At 36.7% G+C, this 20,459-nt stretch overlaps 4 protein-coding genes across 7 annotated transcripts; 1 reads left to right on the forward strand and 3 right to left on the reverse strand.

The window, feature by feature from the left end:
* Positions 1–358: 358 nt before the first annotated feature.
* LOC124223973 (type 1 phosphatidylinositol 4,5-bisphosphate 4-phosphatase) lies at positions 359–3,580 on the reverse strand. Of its 2 annotated transcripts, XM_046636431.2 has the most exons (6): positions 3,399–3,578; positions 3,070–3,254; positions 2,369–2,578; positions 2,085–2,225; positions 1,434–1,488; positions 359–1,036 (listed from the first exon to the last, which is right to left on the reverse strand). In XM_046636431.2, the coding sequence occupies exons 1-6, from the start codon at positions 3,481–3,483 to the stop codon at positions 951–953; spliced, it is 762 nt and encodes a 253-aa protein (XP_046492387.1). In that variant the 5' UTR covers positions 3,484–3,578; the 3' UTR covers positions 359–950. The 2 variants fall into 2 exon arrangements, with proteins under 2 accessions (XP_046492387.1, XP_046492388.1); XM_046636432.2 differs by lacking the exon at positions 1,434–1,488 and having other exon boundaries at positions 3,399–3,580.
* Positions 3,581–3,937: 357 nt separating this feature from the next.
* Cdc27 (cell division cycle protein 27) lies at positions 3,938–8,596 on the forward strand. Its single transcript, XM_046636427.2, has 13 exons — positions 3,938–4,101; positions 4,414–4,489; positions 4,768–4,915; positions 5,112–5,489; positions 5,578–5,887; positions 5,979–6,167; positions 6,288–6,531; positions 6,636–6,816; positions 6,952–7,177; positions 7,337–7,464; positions 7,642–7,963; positions 8,066–8,210; positions 8,298–8,596. Exons 1-13 carry the CDS (start codon positions 4,078–4,080, stop codon positions 8,414–8,416), a joined length of 2,490 nt encoding a protein of 829 aa, XP_046492383.1. The 5' UTR covers positions 3,938–4,077; the 3' UTR covers positions 8,417–8,596.
* A 60-nt stretch (positions 8,597–8,656) lies between these two features.
* LOC124223972 (uncharacterized) lies at positions 8,657–14,249 on the reverse strand. 2 transcript variants are annotated; one of them, XM_046636429.2, is made up of 5 exons: positions 14,032–14,249; positions 13,702–13,877; positions 13,143–13,280; positions 12,467–13,004; positions 8,657–11,294 (listed from the first exon to the last, which is right to left on the reverse strand). In XM_046636429.2, the coding sequence occupies exons 1-5, from the start codon at positions 14,099–14,101 to the stop codon at positions 10,879–10,881; spliced, it is 1,338 nt and encodes a 445-aa protein (XP_046492385.1). In that variant the 5' UTR covers positions 14,102–14,249; the 3' UTR covers positions 8,657–10,878. The 2 variants fall into 2 exon arrangements, 1 of the variants encoding a protein (XP_046492385.1); XR_006884396.2 differs by lacking the exons at positions 12,467–13,004; positions 13,143–13,280; positions 13,702–13,877; positions 14,032–14,249 and adding an exon at positions 11,475–11,675 and having other exon boundaries at positions 11,156–11,294.
* A 187-nt stretch (positions 14,250–14,436) lies between these two features.
* On the reverse strand, positions 14,437–16,929 carry rnh1 (ribonuclease H1). 2 transcript variants are annotated; one of them, XM_046633870.2, is made up of 7 exons: positions 16,630–16,929; positions 16,278–16,436; positions 15,945–16,162; positions 15,344–15,618; positions 15,125–15,261; positions 14,734–15,004; positions 14,437–14,636 (listed from the first exon to the last, which is right to left on the reverse strand). In XM_046633870.2, exons 1-7 carry the CDS (start codon positions 16,692–16,694, stop codon positions 14,547–14,549), a joined length of 1,215 nt encoding a protein of 404 aa, XP_046489826.1. In that variant the 5' UTR covers positions 16,695–16,929; the 3' UTR covers positions 14,437–14,546. The 2 variants fall into 2 exon arrangements, with proteins under 2 accessions (XP_046489826.1, XP_046489825.1); XM_046633869.2 differs by having other exon boundaries at positions 16,569–16,918.
* Between the last annotated feature and the right edge of the window lie 3,530 nt (positions 16,930–20,459).

Raw genomic sequence — 20,459 nt, forward strand, 5'->3', positions numbered from 1 at the left:
TTATATACATTATTATATATGCATTTTTAGAAATAGTTTTATCAAAACATTTTTTTTAAATATATTTTAATTATCGGGTTAGTCATCCGAACGCATTTTCGAATATCTATACGGTACTGCAATATTTATCAAAAAGTACATCTCCAATTTTACAACTACTTTGATCTGGTAAACTGAAATAAGCATTAGTATTGACAAATCATTTTGAAAAGAAATTAATTTCATGCGACGAATTTTAAACGTGAAATGCCATCCGTAAAACCGGAATATGCTATTGATTCCACATTCGATTAAATAACTTCAACTTATGATTAGTTCTGCAATGTTTTGGTAGATATTTAATGAAAGACGCAAAGACTTGGTTGTCAAAATTTTTACCGAATTTATTTTTATAAAAGAAATAAACATAATAATTAATAATAATAGATTCGTTATTAAAAAAAAAAAAAATTAGATAAACACATATGTCTATCAGCTGCAAATTACTTACATCATTGTAAAAAGTATATATGATATATATTTATGTATATGGCGAATTAATAAATCATGGAAAAGTAAACAACATGACAAATCTTGGTATGTTCACACATTTTAATATAGATCTGTGTATATGTATCTATTTTACAAAATGCTTGTTTACTTTTCTCTATTTCACATGCTCATTTTCTCCAGTTATATTTATTTATTGATTTTATTTCATTTTTTCTCCTATACATAAAATTCATTTTATCTTCAAGATAATATTATTTATGCATAACATGTGTGAGTTGAAACAAATAACCATTATTTAGATTCAAGTACAATAGATATTTATATTTTATACTGTATACATTAGGTATATACCGAGAGCATGTCGAAATATTATGATCTATACTTTATCTAAATTGATTACAGACATTAATATTATAAGAATATCGAATCCAAAGACCCTTCTCAGGAATATTTTCGTACTACATAGGGCCTTCTATCAGGCTAATCTTCATTGTACAATAGTAGATGCTTCTTCCAAAACAAAGAACCGCCACCAGGAATGCACCTAAAAACGATCATTTATAAAATACTTCAAATCACAAGTATAAACCTTATTTATACGTATAAATGAAAATTCCATATTTTTAACTGACCAATATGTAGAGAAAAATTTTTGAAGGGATCTAATTAACTGTTTTATGAAACTCTTCCAAATATTTGGAACGTGAATATGTGATGTGTGCATAACTTTTCACTTAGGATTTCTAACAGCTATATTTAGATTCAGAGAAATACGTTGGCTATAGAGGATCGGTTGTTCATATTGACAGTCTGTTATGTAAGAATTTGTGTCCAATTCCCATTGGGTTGTCTATAAATATTTTCGTTTAATCTGTTTGCCATGGAGATGATATTTAGGTAACCAATGAATAAATTGTATACTCCAATAATTTAACACTCACCGACATAAGCGACATATATACCGCCATTTGTTCTTACAAGTGTATACGTGCCGAGCTGTAATAAGAGAAGATGTAAAATTTAAACAATTTCAAAACACTTGCAGAATAGGATAAAATTGCTCGAGTTAAAGCGTCTCCCAATTATTAACAGATGAATTATTATGTGTGGTGTAAGAAGTTGGTAGAATCATAGTTGAGAATTACGTAGTTGTGTAAGCCTTGTTATTGAATATCAATCGAACATTGTATAGGCAGTCTTGGTTCTTCATTATGTACTTGGAATTTTCCAATATCTTCAAATTGTGTGTACGTTTTATGTACACCAGAAACGGAATATTATATAATTAAATATCATTAAACTGTAAACAGTAATTTGCATTAGGTCGTTAAGATTAGATAGGATATACAATAAGTGATGTAAAAAGAAGAAGAGTATGGCGGTTTATCGATGCGATTACACACTTGGGAACAATGAGTCACAGTTGCAGTATTTAATGAACAACTCCACTGAGAATGAAAACTTGGTATCAAGTGGAACAGGGTAAGTAAAATTCTGTGATAGAATTAACGTTTAAAGTTAATTATTTTATGGAACATTATTTCACCTATATCTACGTATCTACAGATACGTGTATGACTGTGTGTACTTACTGTAACAGCAATTCCCACGACTAGAGCCACACATCCGATTAAAATAAATGCGATTCCACGACCTCGTGCAAACTCTGGTCCTACGGATGATACTTTGCGACAATGCGGGCATCGAGCAAGAGCGTTATTTAAAGTGTTAAACTGTAATACACAACAATTTTTAATTAGCCGATAATAATTTATGTTAAGCACTAAATACATTCAGACTCAAAAACTCGATTATATTTAGTTTCAACGAGTTACACTGGATGCATTTGTGTCTTATGATGCATCCAGTGACCTACCAGAAACGTGTCATGGCAATGTCCGCATCCAACTCTACACATTCCAGGCATAGAGAGAACGGGCGGAGTTACTGGCGAAGGCGCTAAATTTATTATGCGCTTGCAATTTGGTCTTGGACAAGCAATTCGCTGTGAAGAACTCTTGCATATAAGTAAGCAGTTGCAAGGACAACGGACGTACTTCTTTCCTGGTGGAGCATTTCTTATCGGCTGAAAGGAACGTCATCAATCGTGACTATCATATTAGTATCGTATCCTAAAGTAAAGGATCGAATACTGGTAATACTCAAGATTTTAGATACTTGAAATAAGTTCAAACAAATTGTTGAAAATAATTGTACATTCGCCGAGTTGAATTGAATCGTTCCTTGTTAGAATTAGATTTTGCAAGCTTGCAAAAAAGACTGATGTCTTATCGTTTAGAATTTGAAATGACTGTAAGAATATACAAAATATTTTTTAATACCATTTGATATTTCTATGGACATAAGTGACTGTTTACTCTGTAAGGATTTGAAGTCCTTAATCTCACAATATGAAATAGTTTTTCTCGATATGCAACATTCTATGTGGTGAGGCATTATTAATTTAATATGGAAACGAAGTCTTTTACGTTCGTCGAAAGGTGCTAAATAATATTAGTAAACCGATATTGATAAAAAAAAATAGTGGAAATAGTAATAAAATGTGGTAAAACTGACTGTAGCTTCGTTACACTGGCAGCATTTAACAACATGTTGATCCCGCTTGCCGGATATGTCTATCATAGCTTGGCAAACTCTGCATGTGACCATAGGGATTCCACCCTGCTGAGTGGACTGGTAGGGTGGCGGTAACTCGTCTGGACCGATCGGACATACTGTATTGACTGTGGATTCAGCGGCAGCTATCAGATACAGAGATTGAAAGGAAGAGTGAAGGTAGAAAACTAGTAATTTATAGTTCGATATTACAGACTTTGTTCTTCTGAGTTGAGAGGTTCAACTTGACTAAATAATGCGACTGCTATGTGTAACGCATTAATACGAACCTGTTATATCCGTCGAAACACTGGTGTAGGATATATTGTCATTTTTTAACAAGGGCTGGCGTTCGCCCTGTTTTCCATCGCCCATTATGGAAAGTTTTTATTATCTATTCTTCGAGAATCACCAAGCTCGATCCACTGACAGAACTCCGATGACAAATATTACCTCTTCCCCTATTGACAACTGGGACTTGATACGACACGTAGAGTGGCAACCGGCTTGCTCATTAATCAGCTGGCATCTATCTTCACATCGCTGTATTTTTGACCGGCTAATTTAGGTTCAAGTACGGCTTTATCGTTCGGCCATTTCGTTGATATTGAACAGAAATCAATTCAAGTGTGAATGATGTTTAAAAAGATTCATGATTTTTGCACGAAATTATAGCGTATTTCGAGGTATTCAAAATTACCCGGTATAGGCGCGGTATCTTCCTTCTTAGAGATATAGAGATTTTTATCGGCTACTAGTGACTTTTGGACTGTTTGAAGCATTGGATCGGGTGACAGGCATTGCGATATAGAGGCAACTTCAGATGAGTCCAAGAAAGCTGGCAAAAGCAAATATGGAGTCTTGAGAAATTTTTATACGAATTTGCCGAGGAAGTGCACAATTTTCAGATTTCAAATTGAAACGATTCAATTGAAATTCATATTTATATGCGTGGTAAAGGTGTAAACGATGATTGTACAGGAACCAGTGCAGGTAAAATTATCATTTAATTAATATACGGTGTCCAACGTGTTTCAACGATTATTTCTTTGGTTGTAATTTTGACATCCCAGTGGCACGCACGACTTTATTACCTCTTAGATTTATTTTTTCAAAATGAAGCGTTAACGTTTGCAGATATCGTGACTGCAGGATAACGCAGCGACACTTTGTTCTCGTCAAAGTAATAATCTTATAGAAATTAGTTAGTTTGCCTTGAGATCTGCATGTCTTACTCCTTCCGTTTATCAATCAACAAAACATACGACAATATCAATTGTTTACACGATTTATAACGCTTTTTAGGCTGCCATATGGCACTGTTTAAATCACTATGCTTATCGAGATGCAATATTCTTGGCGGAAAGACTGTGGGCCGAACGTAAGTAATACATAACCATCCAAATATATTCACCGTTTGAAATCGTTAACTTTTCAATGTCACCTAAATAGTCTTTGCCAAAGTCATAAAGCCTTGTGCTAATCAATTTTTACCTCATACAAAAAGAAATCTATTTTATCTATTTAATGTATACAGTGGTTCAGAAACTATTATATCTATATATTCAAAATTTTCAGTCAATACAGTTTCAATGAAATGAATTGCTTCCCTAAGTAGTTACTACTTTATAAAATACTGACGCTAGCCTTCCATTCTAGTCGACACAGAAGATGCATTATTTTTATTGGCAACGTGTTATTACCGTTCAGGACGTGTTAGACAGGCTCACGCTCTGCTCACCAAAAAGGCGCCGAGTTCTTCACAGTGCAGATTTCTCTTAGCAAAGTGCTGCTATGACCTGGAGAAGTTAGTAATCTTAAACCCCGTTTTACTTAGTTTGTAGCAAATTATTATCCACTGTTGTGTATTGAATTGTCCAGAAACTTTGTACCGTGAAATCATGGGACCTTGATCTTCAAACCTTTAGATCCACGGCTGGAAATTGCATGATTCTGTACTTGGAGAATGTATAAGATCAATCTTTGTTTTTTCTATCATGTAGATATGCGGAGGCCGAAGCAGCGATAATCGGTGGATACTATAAGCAGTTGAAGAATTTAGATGAGATAGTGACACAGTTTGGAGACCAGGCTTGCTTCTCGTTACAGATAATAGCCAAGATTTATTATAGAATGATGCGAACAGCGAAGGGAAGTGAGGCGCATAAATTAGCATTAAAGTTGAACCCATTCTTGTGGCACTCTTTTGAGGAACTCTGTAACGTTGGGGAAAAGGTTGATCCTGCCAAGACTTTCCAACTTGACAAACTAGACAGTTTTGCCACTTGCCACGGTACTACCCCGATACTTAATTATGCCAATGAACCAGATCTCATTACTCCGGTTGCAAATAACCCAGCCACACCAATTCCTAATAACATGTGAGTTGAACTTTCGTGTGATGTAATGATTTTTTACACATCTGCACCTGAGATTCTGACTAACGTAAAGTTTCTTACTCTTTGGCAGCACTCCTGCCCAGAATAATGTCGGGAATGGTATTAATTCTGGTGTAAAGTTGTTCGCTACGTCTGATGAAAGTCCAGCAGGTTTTCCATCCCAAATACTAAATTGTTCTGCGGCATCGCCTAGGGGAAAAATGCCTCGCTATCGTAGCATGTTTAGTAACTCCATGAGCCCTTTGACACCGAGCTTTGGAATTCTCCCATTGGAAACTAATACACCGGAACAAATTGGACCGCCTCATGCAACGCTCTCTGAAGCAAACGATCAGAAAAGTTTGGCCAAGCGAGTCAGCAGTTTAAAAGCGCATGTCGGAGTGAGTGAAGTTTGGCAAATAAGTGGTTCAGTTTTTTTGTTTTTTTTCCTCATGTATCGATCTAAAGGTAATTATTTATTAAATTCTGCAGCAACTAATGTCTCGGAAAGAAACGCCTTTGCAGCAAGGTAAACCAGTGTTTTCTCAATCTGGAAACACGAGTAATACAGCAAACATTGTTACGGTCACACCAACGGCTCCAGTCCCGACTCCACAAGCTCTTCAGGGACCCAACGTTAGGCGATCTTCCAGACTTTTTAGTAACAGTTATTCCGTCAAGGTATTTCTGATGAATTGATTGAACGCATTAGATTCGGTTTTAGAATCTCAAATAATTCTCTGAAAATCTGTGATCCTCAATTTGTACTTTGATTAATTCTTTTTTTCAAATTTTTTATAGGAGAATAATAAATCGCCAAATAGGAATAAATTCGCCCCACCAAAATCACCCTCTCGGAAACCCAAAGCAAGACTATCAAAGACTAATTTAAATAAGGCAAACTTCAACGAACTGAATGAGAGAAATAGAAATGAAAAGGAAAAAAGTGAAACGATCACTTCGGACAGAGTGATATCGTCCACTAACACACTAAACCAAAATAACATGATGCACTGCGCTTTACTCGTTCAAAAACAGTGCGCCGGTGAGTCAAGTACCCAATTACATGTTTGGCAAACTTCCTTATAAAATATTGTTTCTCGTAATTAAATTTCACTTCATCAATCAGTTCAAACGTTTATTTTTTAGAGGGACTTATGACACTGTTGAGGGTCCTGGGCACAGCGTATCAACATTTGAGTCAATTCAATTGTTCACAAGCTATTGAACTATTCAGTGTTTTACCTGCGCAGCATTATAATACAGGCTGGGTCCTCTCAATGCTTGCAAAAGCGCACTTCGAGATGATAGATTACAAAAAAGCTGCGAGGTACAGCAAATTTCTTGTTACGTTGAACAAAATTTCGAAAAAAAAAAAACTGTCATTCAATAAACAGAACCGAATTTGTTTACTCATCATATGTAAAAAATAGCTAATGTAACTTTTGATGCTTTTCTGCTGTAGTTATTTCGCACAAGTTAGACAACTGGAGCCGCAGAGAACAGAGATGATGGAAATTTATAGTACTGTACTATGGCATCTTCATGCCGAAGTTCAGTTGTCCACCCTGGCACAGGAGCTCGTCTCGGAAGACCGATATTCTCCAACAGCTTGGTGTGCTACTGGAAACCTATTTTCGGCCCAAACAGAACATGAAACAGCGATTAAGTTCTTTCAAAGAGCTATACAGGTATTGCGTCCAATCTTCCAGTCTTTCGCTGTCTCCGAGGAGAAGCAGAAAAAAGAACGGTCCTTTGCTATTCGATTCCGTTTTTTTTTTTATTTTTAGCACTCTTTACATAGAATAGTTTAGACAATAGCTTAACACATATTTTATTTTCGATTATAGGTAGATCCCAACTTCCCATACGCGTACACACTTCTGGGTCACGAATATGTTATGACAGAAGAATTAGACAAAGCAATCACAGCATTTAGAAATGCTATTCGACTTGACCCGAGGCATTATAACGCGTGGTAAGTTCCTCGTTAATCCTCAGCGATACGATATCGTTTTTGTTGAAATTTCTCCCACTGGAATTTTTCTCACCTTTATATTTATATTCTCACAATGGAATTATAAACGTTGGTTGTTTTGTAGAACAACTTATTGTTGAATACACAGTTAATTGGATTTGAAATTTTTATCATCAGGTTTGGACTTGGAACGATATTCTCTAAACAGGAGCAGTACAGTTTAGCCGAACTACATTTTAAACGGGCGTTGCAGATTAATCCACAAAATTCGGCAATCATGTGTCACATAGGGGTTGTACAACATGCTTTGAAAAAGACTGATCTTGCATTGAAAACATTGAATCAGGCGATCCAAAACGACCCTGACAACACGCTTTGCAAATTTCATCGAGCAAGCATTAATTTCTCTACAGGTCGACCTGCTGAAGCATTAAAAGAGTTTGAAGAACTGAAGAATATTGTACCCAAAGAATCTCTAGTCTACTATTCGATAGGAAAGGTAAAATATATACACTAGTACTCATTTTTAATTTCTAAAAATATTAGGCTGATTTTCACTTGCTTTTTTTTACATTCGAAAAATCTTATTTTCTTGCAACAGGTGCATAAACAGTTAGGAAATACGCACCTCGCGCTTATGTACTTTAGTTGGGCCACAGATTTAGATCCCAAAGGTGTCAACAGTCAAATAAAAGAGGCCATACTGAGTCCTGGCCAAGGTGACGATGACCCTACTACACAATTGGGTGAGATGAATCAGAATAATTCCCAAAATTGGTTGAAGGCTGCACTTGCTGGATGTCATATAAAATTCCGGGTTCATCTATTTTCAGCTGAAAGACAGGCACAAAACAGTTCGACGGAACAAGAGGGAGAGGCAAGCGGGGAAGTTGATCAATCAGCAAATGTTACGATTGACCCTCAGATCGACGATAGTGATAACAGCTTATGAGTGTCTTGATCTGGCGTACCGCTACCGTTACTGCTGGCCAAAATACCTGTATACTTTGTTATAAACAGCCCTCACCTAATAATGTAATAGCTAGTGCGCAAGTGCCCATTTGGAATAGACAGCTATAGAAAACGAGGAAAAACTTAATCTGAAATAATGGAATGAAATATTAGTTTATAACTTACGTGACTTATTATTTTTCCTTGACAATATTTACCATTCTCATTTTTCTACGCATCGCGCGCGATAACTAAGATTGTTGAAGATACAAGAAGATTCCGTACAGTAATTCTTACACAATTTTTAGCACATGGATTTTCTATTTACTACTATCCAACAATGCTATTCGTCACATTTGTAATACCGCGGCTGATGAAGTCCGTATTATTCTTCAAGAAAATTGTACATAACAACTACTTTTGCTGAAATTCAAAAAATAACATTTCAACTATTGTACATGAGATGCTTTCACTTTTATATTCTCAGTTTCTATGATCAAGCAAAAATATACAACAAATATAATCATGATTTCCGCAGTAAACCACGGCCGAAGTGCCCTAGGTGTATTTCTGCCTGATGATTATTTTTTCTCATTAATTCGCTTCTCTCCGCAATTGAAAATATGATTAGGCTTCTATCATGTATCTATGTACATTATTGTCGAATAGATTATAAGTATATTGTGTGATTCCAGTGTAAGACGTCGTATGAATTTATCAATTATTATTATTATCAGCTGAAGATACGTTCGGTTAACAGTGTAATCAAGGGATAAAAAAGTTACGTCACTATACTTTTTTCCCATGTAAAAATATTATCGAAAGCTGCTCCTTACTTCTCGCTTCGTCACGCCAGTAAATATAACGTTTTGGGTTTGGACCTGTTTCTATGCGTATGAGCACATAATAACTCCCGAGTGATTCAATCAGTGTCCAGGAAATATTAGAGAGTGCAATATAATACCGATAAACACCTGTTTTTAATGTTTTCGTTAGTTATCGGGTAAGATGAAAGCGACTTTTACCACCACCAGTTGCCGCAGGCTGTTCCAAATCTCTATCGCTAGAATACTGATAATAACTATATTTATAACATTTTATAAGTAATGTAATAATGTGTACTAAGCGTCAACTTCTATGTAGTCTATATTATTCAATTCAAAAGATGAAAATGCCGATCAGTATGCATACATATATCGATATGCGCGTAGTAAGCTCCAATACTCTATTCTGTGAAGAATAATATAATAATAATAAAAATAATTATGATTGGCAGCTACATACCTAAGCCGCTTAAAAATTAGATGGATATAAAAATAATGAACGATATTTATATATGTAGAAAGTAATTAAACGCAGCAGAAACTGTCGGTAGTTGTCGTACAATACGTATTCCCTTGAGTCGAATCGAGAATACATCATTATTATTATATTAAATAAAATTAATTAGATTTTAATGGTAATAATCATTAAATTCGAGAAGTTGGCACGCTTAGTGCTGTACACTGAGCCACGATGCGGTGCATCGTGACTTGTAAATGAGTCGAGTAAACGTGCATGTCGCGTGATAAATTGACATATATCTCGTACCGTTTGTTATAAAGTATGTAACTTGTGCAAGATAATTATATATTACTAGTATAAATATTAAAATACCCATTAACCACGACATGAACTTGTACATAATTTTATGTCGTGAAGTATCCTACCGAATCGGGGGCTTATGTACTGTACTTTCAGTAGATTAATACGAAAATTAAGCCATGTTCAATCTATGATTCTATACCTTAAAGCAGCTTGTGCGAAGGTAGATGGATGAGTTGTGAGTCTACTATGTGTATAAGCCCTTGCGTGACATGAGCATTGTGTAAATTTGAATTTGAACATGTCAGTTTTACCGTTCATTATTTTGACATTCATTATTTCACAATTGCATTTAAAATACTGATACACAATAGAGTCTCTAAGTTTAATCGGGAATTTGAACTATTCAGCGAGCGAGAAAATTTATGAAAGTAGAACAAAACATGTGGGTAGAGAATATTTTTCTTTTTCTAAGCTCGGCTATAATAGAGAAGGTGTACCACGTAATAGTAGATTAGATGGTGATCAAGGTTACTTGAGAATACTATACTCTATCGATTAAAATCAACCTTTGTTTATTTCATATTTACAGAAATGCAGAGACAAGCCATTGACGACACTTTAGAAGAAAAAAAAAAACCGGAAAATGTAAAAGAAAAAAGAATAAACCAGTCCGAATTTCACAATCTTCAAACAACAGTGAGTTTTGATCAAACACATACATTTTTGTACATAAATTCATTTACATTTGATTGCGCGACAATTTTTCAAGTCAGTCTAGAACATAGGTCTAATGTCTTAAATTTTCAAGTAGAAATGGTTATGTGTAATGACATCTAATTGTTTGACGACATCTATGACTATTGTTTCGACGAACTTCTACCAATCGCGTTGAGGATGCTGCGTAGCTTGGCATAATATCCAAGACTTTTCTTCGCGTGGCATAAGACGGGCCTGTTTATGCCTCGGCTTAGCTTTGCACATGACATAACGTGTTCCGTTTCTCCATACAAAGTAACAATGTTTGCAACGAAGTTTGAGTAATCTTTTTATTTTCATACCGTTACTTGGTACGAACAATGGTGAGTTGTTCACACTTAGTAACTTAGATGAGGGTGAGGATCGAGTCGTGTCAAGGGCTGTTCTAGACAGTATTGAAAATGATCCGTTACTAAACATGCAGTGAATGCTGCGTGTCAACGGGATGCTGACGTACTGTGGTATCGGAGCTTTTGCCACCATTTGATAACAGGTCCGTGTTACGGCTCTCCATAAAGTTGGTATGTTCATCCTCTCTGAAATTAAGGAAAAAAAATTATTTTTTTTACTGTTGTCGTAACTTGTAGAGGAGAGGCCTTTGAAATGTTGAAGGTACAGCTGTAATAGAAGAGAATATGGGAAAATAGTCATCAAGTACGAATATGCTTTTTTCATCTTTGTTGATATGGTTAACCTATAAAAAATTTTACCGATACCTAATTACCAATTCCTTAGAATTGGTGACAATAACTATAACAAGGACAGCCTGATATCTGGGTATTAGCAGGTTATTATAGTAAAATTAGTCTTTCAAATTCCAATTGATTCTATTATTTTTGTAATTCCAACTTCACACCGGTATCTCTCTTGGTTCGTCCTCTGATTCAGCTTTGATAAAAACTTGATTTGCACGACTAGAGGGCAGCACTGTTTGTGTTTTGTACACGCGCTTTCTTTCAAATTTTGAATGAGCTTGTGTACTTCCGGTTGTGAAAACTTACAATCCTATATTTCAAACAATCTACAAACAATTGAGAAATCGCCATATGGAGAAATATAAAAACAGGTACACGATTTAAGTTCCCGTATATTGATCAAATTTATTAGGCTACATGTCGATAGAAAATGACGAACGCCGCTATTTATTGAAAGTATGAAAGCGGTTTATTGATAATGAGTACATCCTTAATTTCTATAATTAAATCTAATTTTTATCTAAATTTATTGCCTCCACTAAAAATGATCATGTGTTAAATTATAAAATGAAAAAATTCATCACATATTTTATCTTGTAAATTCGATAATAATTTTTATTAAATCACGTAATAAATTACAAAAGCACTAATCGTCAGATATACTAAATCAGATTGTATAACGATTATACACCTCACTAAATGATTTCTGGTCCAGTATATTTGATGAATCGGGCTTTTATAATTTATTACGTGATTTTTATATATCTTATCGAATTTACAAGGTAAATCACGTAATAAATTACACGTGAATTTTCATTATAACGTTTTATAATTTAACATATGATCATTTTCAATAGGGTGTACTTTCCTTAACTGATACATAGACTTCTTTCTTCCATATAAAAGTATTATTTTTTAGTGTTTACAATTAGTGACAGTAGTTTGTGCCATGTGCCATTCTAATAATTATTATCCAAAATTTGTTAGATCGTATTCTTATTTCCGATCATTACCTGCTGTTGTTTCCATCTGTTTATTCACTTTTTCCTGTAGCGTCTCAATTTTTTCCTGCAGCAATTTACTTTTGATATCCATTTCTTCTACTAATTTAGTTAACAGCTTGTTTTCATTCGCAAGAGATTTGTTGGCGCTATTTTGGTCATCATTTTTAGGACCATCGTTTCCATTTTGGCTAGTAACTGCCTGATCTTTTTTGGAATTTGATTTCTCTTCGGGCAAGCTATTGTCGGAGCGTAGTTTTTCCAGTTCCATAGCCTGCTTCCGAATTACTTTTTTTAAAGATTTTACGGAGTCGTTCTCCTTTTCAATTCCTGAATGCGACACTGAATCTGTAACATCTCCTTGACAGCATATGACGGTGATCTTGTCAAGAACTTTCAAGTTCTCATATTTATCCAAGCAGCACTGATGGAATACAGAATTACACGCTATGCAAAAACTTATGGCCCGTACTTTACTTGCGCAGCATTTAAGTGTTAAATCTTCATAGTCTTCGTCACAACCTGGGCTTTTCATCCTCTCCACGCGCCACTGTAGTAGACGAAAATTTTTAATGAGAAAAAATAATATATATATATTCAGAGTTGAAATTTAGATTACATATAATTTCAAAAGTTATACGTTGGAAACATAGGGTAGTTGTATCTCAGGATAGTCTCAATTACGTACCGGACAGGTTTTCAGGTTTATTATGCGCTCGCAAGTTGGCCTTGGGCAGAGGATCGTCTGTGCTGAAGTCTTGCAGATAAGTAAGCAGTTGCAAATGCAGCGGACAAATTTCCTCCCAGATGGGGCATTTCGTAATATCTGAAAGGAATATGATTAGTCATAATTCTTGGATCGCTCTTGTATTTCGAACTAAAAGATCGAATGTCAAGATTTTGTGACGCTTTATAAGAGTTCGAATAAATCCTTCATATCGCTGTGAGTTCGAAAATCAAACAAAGATTTGGTCAAGCAGATGTTTAAATGACTGTAAAATGTTCACACATTCTTTCACATATCTTATTGTGCAGTATCACAATCTGTAAACCCAAACCGATTGTCTAATCTGCAAGGGTAAACGATTTTCAAAGCCACAAAATCGAAGAATTTTATTTGACAAGTATGTAAGGTTAGTTGCCTTGGAACATTAGTCATTTCCTGTTCTCATTTTGTTGGAATGCTATTTAGAGTATCCAGGAATTGAAGTGCATGGAAATGTAGTGTAAATGGTGAAACAACTTACAGTTACTTCATTGCACTGGCAGCATTTGATAACAAGATCATCTTCTTTGCCTGACGTGTCGATGCTAGCTTGGCAAACTTTGCACTTGATCCATTTGCCTACAGGAATTACACTCTGATTATCAGACTCGTAGGGTGGTGGTGGTCCTTCTGGATTCTTTGGACATACTGCATTGACTGTAAATTTATTAACAGCAGTATCAAGTAAAAAAAGAAACACAGTAGAAATTTCTAGCGCGGTGTTGTACAAGCTGTTCTCTTCAGTTGAGAAACCCGGCTAGATTATCAAATCATATGAAATTGTTGCTCGTTACGATGTCTTCTCACAGACCTGTTATCTCCTTCTTATCATTGACGGAGGCTATGGGCTTGTCTCTTGATGTAGACTGATTTCCTCCCATTGTGGTTTGAACGTATTTCAAAGTAGAAGTTTGTATGAATGAACAGAATTCGGATTACGGCATTTCTTTAATCACTGCTATATGACGGCCTGACGATACCTTATGCTGGAATGCAACGAGGAAAAACATACTGTTGAAATATAGCTATCAAATCGCAATAAAAACCATCCAGAGTGCAGCACTGGAAAAAGTGAAAGGTGAGAGAATCCAGCAAGGAATTTTTATTCGCAGAGTATTGACGGCTTGTATTATCGAATGCTTGTCCTTGAGAAATGATCAATGCAGAGAATCGTTGGGGAATAAAGGGAGGAAAAAACTACACATGAAATGTGCGATATTTTTTTTTTTTTTATTAATAATAGGAATACCCATAATTAGTTCAAATCAATGATGCAAATTTGCTGTCCCCAAATTCTTGCACCGTGTCTTCCCTCCGATGGAATTCTCATTTGGTACTTCGTGCAGCAGCACCTGCTCTCGCCAAGGCATCCGCCATTTCATTGCCACGAATACCTGCATGTCCGCGCACATGATTCTGAAATTAGGGCATCAAAGTTTTTATGGAGCATTGATTGGTAACACTGAAATGTTGGCAATTCATAGAGATATGGAAAAAACAGATCGAGTCGTACCCATGCAATCTTTAAAGGCTGTAGTGCAGTCTCCATTTCGATAAGTTCTTCCTTGTTGATAACTTTATCACCATCAGCCTTCCTCCATCCATTTCTTTTCCACTTGGGCATCCATTGCGTTATACAGGATATAAGAAATTGGGAATCTGTATTTATCTTCAACTTTTTTACTCCAGCTTTAGTTGCTTGTTTAGCTGCCACTGTAACAGCCTGTATTTCTGCAAAGTTATTTGTCGCTCGACAACCGTCCACAACAGGTCGCGACACGTTTCTGTAAAGAGGTAAGAATCACATTAGTTAGCGTTAAAAACTGAGGAAGGATTTTCTGGCAATTTATGTCCCCAGTATGACAATTACCAGCTTGTGATATTACATTTGTGGACAAACTCACAAGGGATGTTCATCCCCGAACCAAACACCGATTCCTGCAGATGCTCCTGATCTACCATTCCCACTGCAGGCCCCGTCTGTATAAACGTTGACGTATCCTTCAGCGTCAATGTCAAATTTTTTCTCTGTTCCAAAATTCTGAAACGTTCAAGCAATCTTGGCTTTTTTCTTAAAGTAGATAGAACATGGTTTATAGTTATTAATGGGGTTTTCAAGTGACCTTGCTGCTGCTGGAATCCTCATCAGAGCTTTCAGCGTCCTCTGCGTCCTTCGACTTTTTACGTTTTCGAACATTAATCGCTGCAAAACAGCCTTGAGTATCCGTTGACAAGTGTCTTTTAATTTCGTGAAGTTCCTGGTGCATCGAATGCAAAGTATGCTCCAATATTCTTATCCGCGTGGGAATAGAGCCCCCTGATGTGGACAAGCCTGATATCCTGCTTTCCAAACTCGATAACTTCCTTTCCAAATTCAGCCGCTGGTCCGACTCTTTGTCTGCAAGTTTGTACAAAGCTTCACCCTTGGTATTTTCATTATACTAAGAATGCAATTCTGTCAATTCTTCGGGGCTTTCAAAATGCTCCGATAACTTAAGGTTGTTTTAATATCCAGCTATTGAAAGCTTTTCAGATTATCCAGAATTTATGCTTTTGAAATGATAGTGAGAAACATCTTTAAATTTCCACTATTTTAGACAGTGAAAAATGCTGGTGAAAATATTTTTTGAAGGTAAACAATCTTCAAGTGTTCATTCAACAAAGTTTGACTTGAAAGAGCGATCCAAATTGCTTTTGGAAGTGTTATTGCAAGGCAAGAATTACCGCCAGAGCTCTGTATTCGCAAGGACTTGTAAACATCCGGATTGCACTCGAGATGATACTTGATCCAACCTCCTGACTGGTTGAAATTCTCAATTCCTAATTCATTGGCGATCCTAGATGCCTCTGTTTGAATATCAAGTTGAGTGAGAGACGATGTATTCTTGGCCCAGTCCTTCAATCGCATTTCCATCTGGTCATAGCGCAGATCGTTTTCTAGTCTGAAAGAGTAGTAAAATGGCCGAACAAGATTAAGAGCAAGCTAAGAGGAAATCGGAAACTGGGTTATCTTTCGTCATTTTACCAGGGAAGAGTCAAGGTATATGTAGTAATTACTTGTTCGGCCATTTATTCAGTGCGCTCGCCTCACGTGTTGACTTTGGTTTGAGTAAGGGACGTCCTCGACTCACCACAAAGTTTTCAGCCTCTGCTTTTGATGGAAACTTTTTGTAAACCGGGCCTGGAAACTTGGTCACTTCTGCTTTACATTCATCCCTTGAACAAAGAGCATTAGAAATATGATTGGGGTGAATTTTTCATAGTATTGCAATATTTTCCTTTTATTGGTTTGATGTTATTTTATTTTTTCGGTTAGATAGAAACACGACATAACCATTCAAACCTCACCAGGTTTTGTACACGCCGGGATTGCGACCCTTAGCAACTGCGTAAAAATATTCCATAGTACCGAATATCAATCTGCCGACCGAGACGAACAAGTTCCGCATATGAAAAACGGTGAACTCGTATCATTTCAGCAACTCAAAAGCAACAGAAGTACCCATTCTCCGGTCTACGATCAGCTACAATCCTTCAACAATCCTATTCAATGTAACGTATGATCAAATATTCAGATCTTCCTGGATCAGATACAATTAAGAATGTTTCCTGAAACTTCGGCCCAGAGTACAGCACTATAGGCATGCTTCGCATATTTCAGAGGATTTCTAATTTTCACTGATGAATCTTCTCTATTTGTTATGATTAATTCATGGTTGAGCAAATTGATACAGTGGCATTCCGCAGTGCCGATTTGACTAAGGATGCGTTCGGAAACTAGCTGCCAGCACTGAAAACTCCTTAGGACAGAGGCAGAGCTAACTACGAACTCAGCAACACAAAAGAGATTAAAGATAGTAGACAGTACTGGGAGCTAATTTCGGAATGCACCCTATGTACTGACGCAGAAATGCGTTACTAGTAAAATTATTCAATTCGTTTCAATCATGTGTTCATATATTCAAAAAAATAAAATTTGCAATTTTTCACTTACTTTTCATGAATTTCTACGCATATTCTATTTGGCTGAAGATCGTTAGCGAATTCAAACTTACGCCTGACGCCCGGAGCAGCCGAGTTTCGAGCATTCGCCACGGGCAGCTCGTAAGCGTTGTTAGCGCTGACCGGTCCAGACTTGCTTCCAAATTCCTCGCGCAACGCTGCGTCATTCGCTGTTGCGCAGTTGGGGGAAAGACACGCTTACCGACAGTTAAAAATTTATACCCACCAAACTCATCGGCGGATAACGCACGAAAGGCAGTGTGGCCTAAAAAAAAGTGAGCTGTGAAGTGTAAACAAACTGCGAATATTGAAGGTGACTTTTGTGTCCCGATTTTTCATTGTTTGGTGTAACTTCAGTGAGTGATATCGATTCTTCTCTCTCTGTGTCGGTCGGTGTTGTTTTTATTTTCGGTTCACTTTTTCCTGATGAATGCGTAGTTGCACTGTTGACATGTTTTCGCTATTCAACTGATTTGGTAGCTAGGTACAGCACGGAAAGTTAGAGTGAATGTAGAATCAAGTGTTATTATGGTGTAAATTCTTCGATTATAGTTTTATAAAGTTTTCAGTGTAAAATGTGCGGTGTTCCACTGTTCAGCCCGAGATGCTGCCAGAACTACAACATGTAAAGTGTGGAGCAGCCCAGAGGAGGTAACAATACTTCTTTTATTCATTGTTTGATAACTCAGGGTGGTATGTATGTACATTCGAAGCCGAAATTTTGTCCTTGCGTAACATGCAGTCGATAAATAATTAAGCTGAAGCTACCACCCAATGTTAGTAACCAAATGTGTTAAATTTTTTGGATATAGAAAAATGCGGTACTGTTTTATCCTAATAATTATATAAAAGTATCAGGGATTCGAGGTATTTCACAAAATTTTGATTTTCGGATTTCACTACCTTATGCGAATAAACACGAGAACGTTTGGCTGTTAATTCTGGCTGACAGCTTCAGTTTTGTCAATAAATATGGTTGTAGACACCAGTAATGATTGATTTGACAACTGAAAAGCCAACTTGCTAAATTAATTCGAATTTTCTTTTTTGTTTATTCCAGATTTAAGCAGAGACATCCGAGTAACTTCTTCATTGCTCGGCAACGTTGGTGAGTTTGCATGTGTCAGGTTACGGGTATTTCCCTGGGATTCCTCTGTCACGTGGCGTGGCGGTAACAACTGTTACACAAATCTACGATTTTTTAGCTGCATGGATAGGCTCATTCACGATCGCAACGTGCTTGACTTTCAGTCGAATAATTTTTTTTTCACAATTTAATTTACCGTAGCTTAATTGAAGTTAGAAATTTTGCACGTTGCTGAAAGTGAAATGAGCATCGCAACAGGTAACCATCGCTTACTCGGCACTCGCGAGATCGAATTGTGTTTCGCAACTGATGTATTAATCTACGTTTGAATTTACCGATGATGTCGTTTAAGCGGTGGATCCACCTGAGGCTTGAATATATTCCAGTTATTGATTAATCGTACTCATATGATTGTTTGATTGATAAAATTCCAAAGTCTGGCATAATGTAACTTAATCAAACTACCTGTTATGTCTCGAAACATTTAAAATTTTTTTACGGTCAGCAAGTATTGATCAATTGAAGGTTTAGCTCGTTTAGAAGAATACGAATTAACGTACAGGATGTTTCTAATCCATCTTACAAAAGGTTGATGTACCGATAGTCTGCCAAAATTTACTAAAATAATTCATACAATTTTACAGTTGGCGGGATACTACCGCGATACTTCATTCTGACAATGGATAGGCAGACTACGATACAAAAACATTTTGCTCCCAACAGGTAACCAACGAAAATGTAAGTCAGCGACCACGGCGCAAATGATGAAGAATGATGTGTGTTGGAAAAAATGAAGAATCGTTTAGATCGAATATAGGTAACCGGGTAGGTAGGTGGACGTTTTGGGATCCGTCGCGGGGCTTATGCATGTGTGCGTGAGTCTCTCTTTTCCGTTGGGTGGTTCCGTTGGGAAACGGGTAAGGGTAGGAAGGTCGCGATCTACCGTGATGTTACTAACTTTTGTAATTCACAGCGTCAAACGATCACAGAGATTTTTTTGCCCAAAGACTCCGTATTCGAGTCTCTGGGCCATTTTTAAGCATGTGAATTTTAACAAGATTAAATTTACAATTTCTTGTCACTCTGCAACCATTTTTCAATCGTTATTCAATTCAATTATTTGGTCATTACCGATCATTATTTCATTCAATTGATTTCTGTGATCGTCTGAATGGGCAAAACGCATCTCTGGACCATCTATCGCGTTCCGTGGTACGCTAGATGGGGAGAGATGCTGAGCTCGAAGACTTCGCGTCGAAGAGGACCGCCGACCGTCACGCCACACATTAATGCATACCCTCTAACCTCCCTCCCAGAATTGATTCGCATCTGTAAACAACAATCCGCATCGCAATGTGTCGGATTCAACAAGACGCAGATGCGGATTGAATCTCTACAGAAATTTGCGACAATTCCTAGATATTTAAGGATTCTTGACTGATTAATCGGCCGTGCGTTTTCGAGGGTGGCGGTAGACCGGGAAAAATGAAAATAGACAAAGAGTTTCCTCTCTCGGGAAAAGTCGGGGAATTATGATGCACCACAAGAAAAAACGTACGTTTTTTATAAATCATTTTCAACCTTTAGCTATTCATGTTTTTTAGATTTAAATTTATATATTCAAGTTGCGCAACTTCTGGAGCCTTTGATCATTAAAACTACCCAACATTACTCAATTTTCTTGGCGAAACGTCAGAATTATTTTACGGGAAGAGTCGGGGAATTTTATTTGAGTAAAATTGGCGCCGTCCTGGTTTGATCGAGTGATCGAGGGATCCAAAGATCGAGTGATCGAGTGACGATTGATCCAGTGGCCGGGAGATCGAGTGATCCAGTGATCCAGTGATTCAGTGATCGAGTGATTTAGTTCGGGGAGTAACGACATATTTCATTACACCATTTCCGTAAGCTTCATTTTTTTTTGAATGAGTTATCCGTGTATCATACAATGTAACTACTACGAACGTCTTCGAACGCGCCCCCACGACGGAGGGTTACAGGAGTGTTACAATTGCAGCAAAAAAATTAACAAAAAAAAATGTATAGCTGCATACGCGAAAGTTGTCGTGTAATTTAGGCGGGAGACTATATTTTCTAAGATTATTATGTTTCGATTAATGCGTACGATAATTTTCGCGTATGCGGCTACA

This window comes from Neodiprion pinetum, chromosome 7 (genome assembly GCF_021155775.2).
Source record: "Neodiprion pinetum isolate iyNeoPine1 chromosome 7, iyNeoPine1.2, whole genome shotgun sequence".
NCBI lineage: Eukaryota > Metazoa > Arthropoda > Insecta > Hymenoptera > Diprionidae > Neodiprion > Neodiprion pinetum.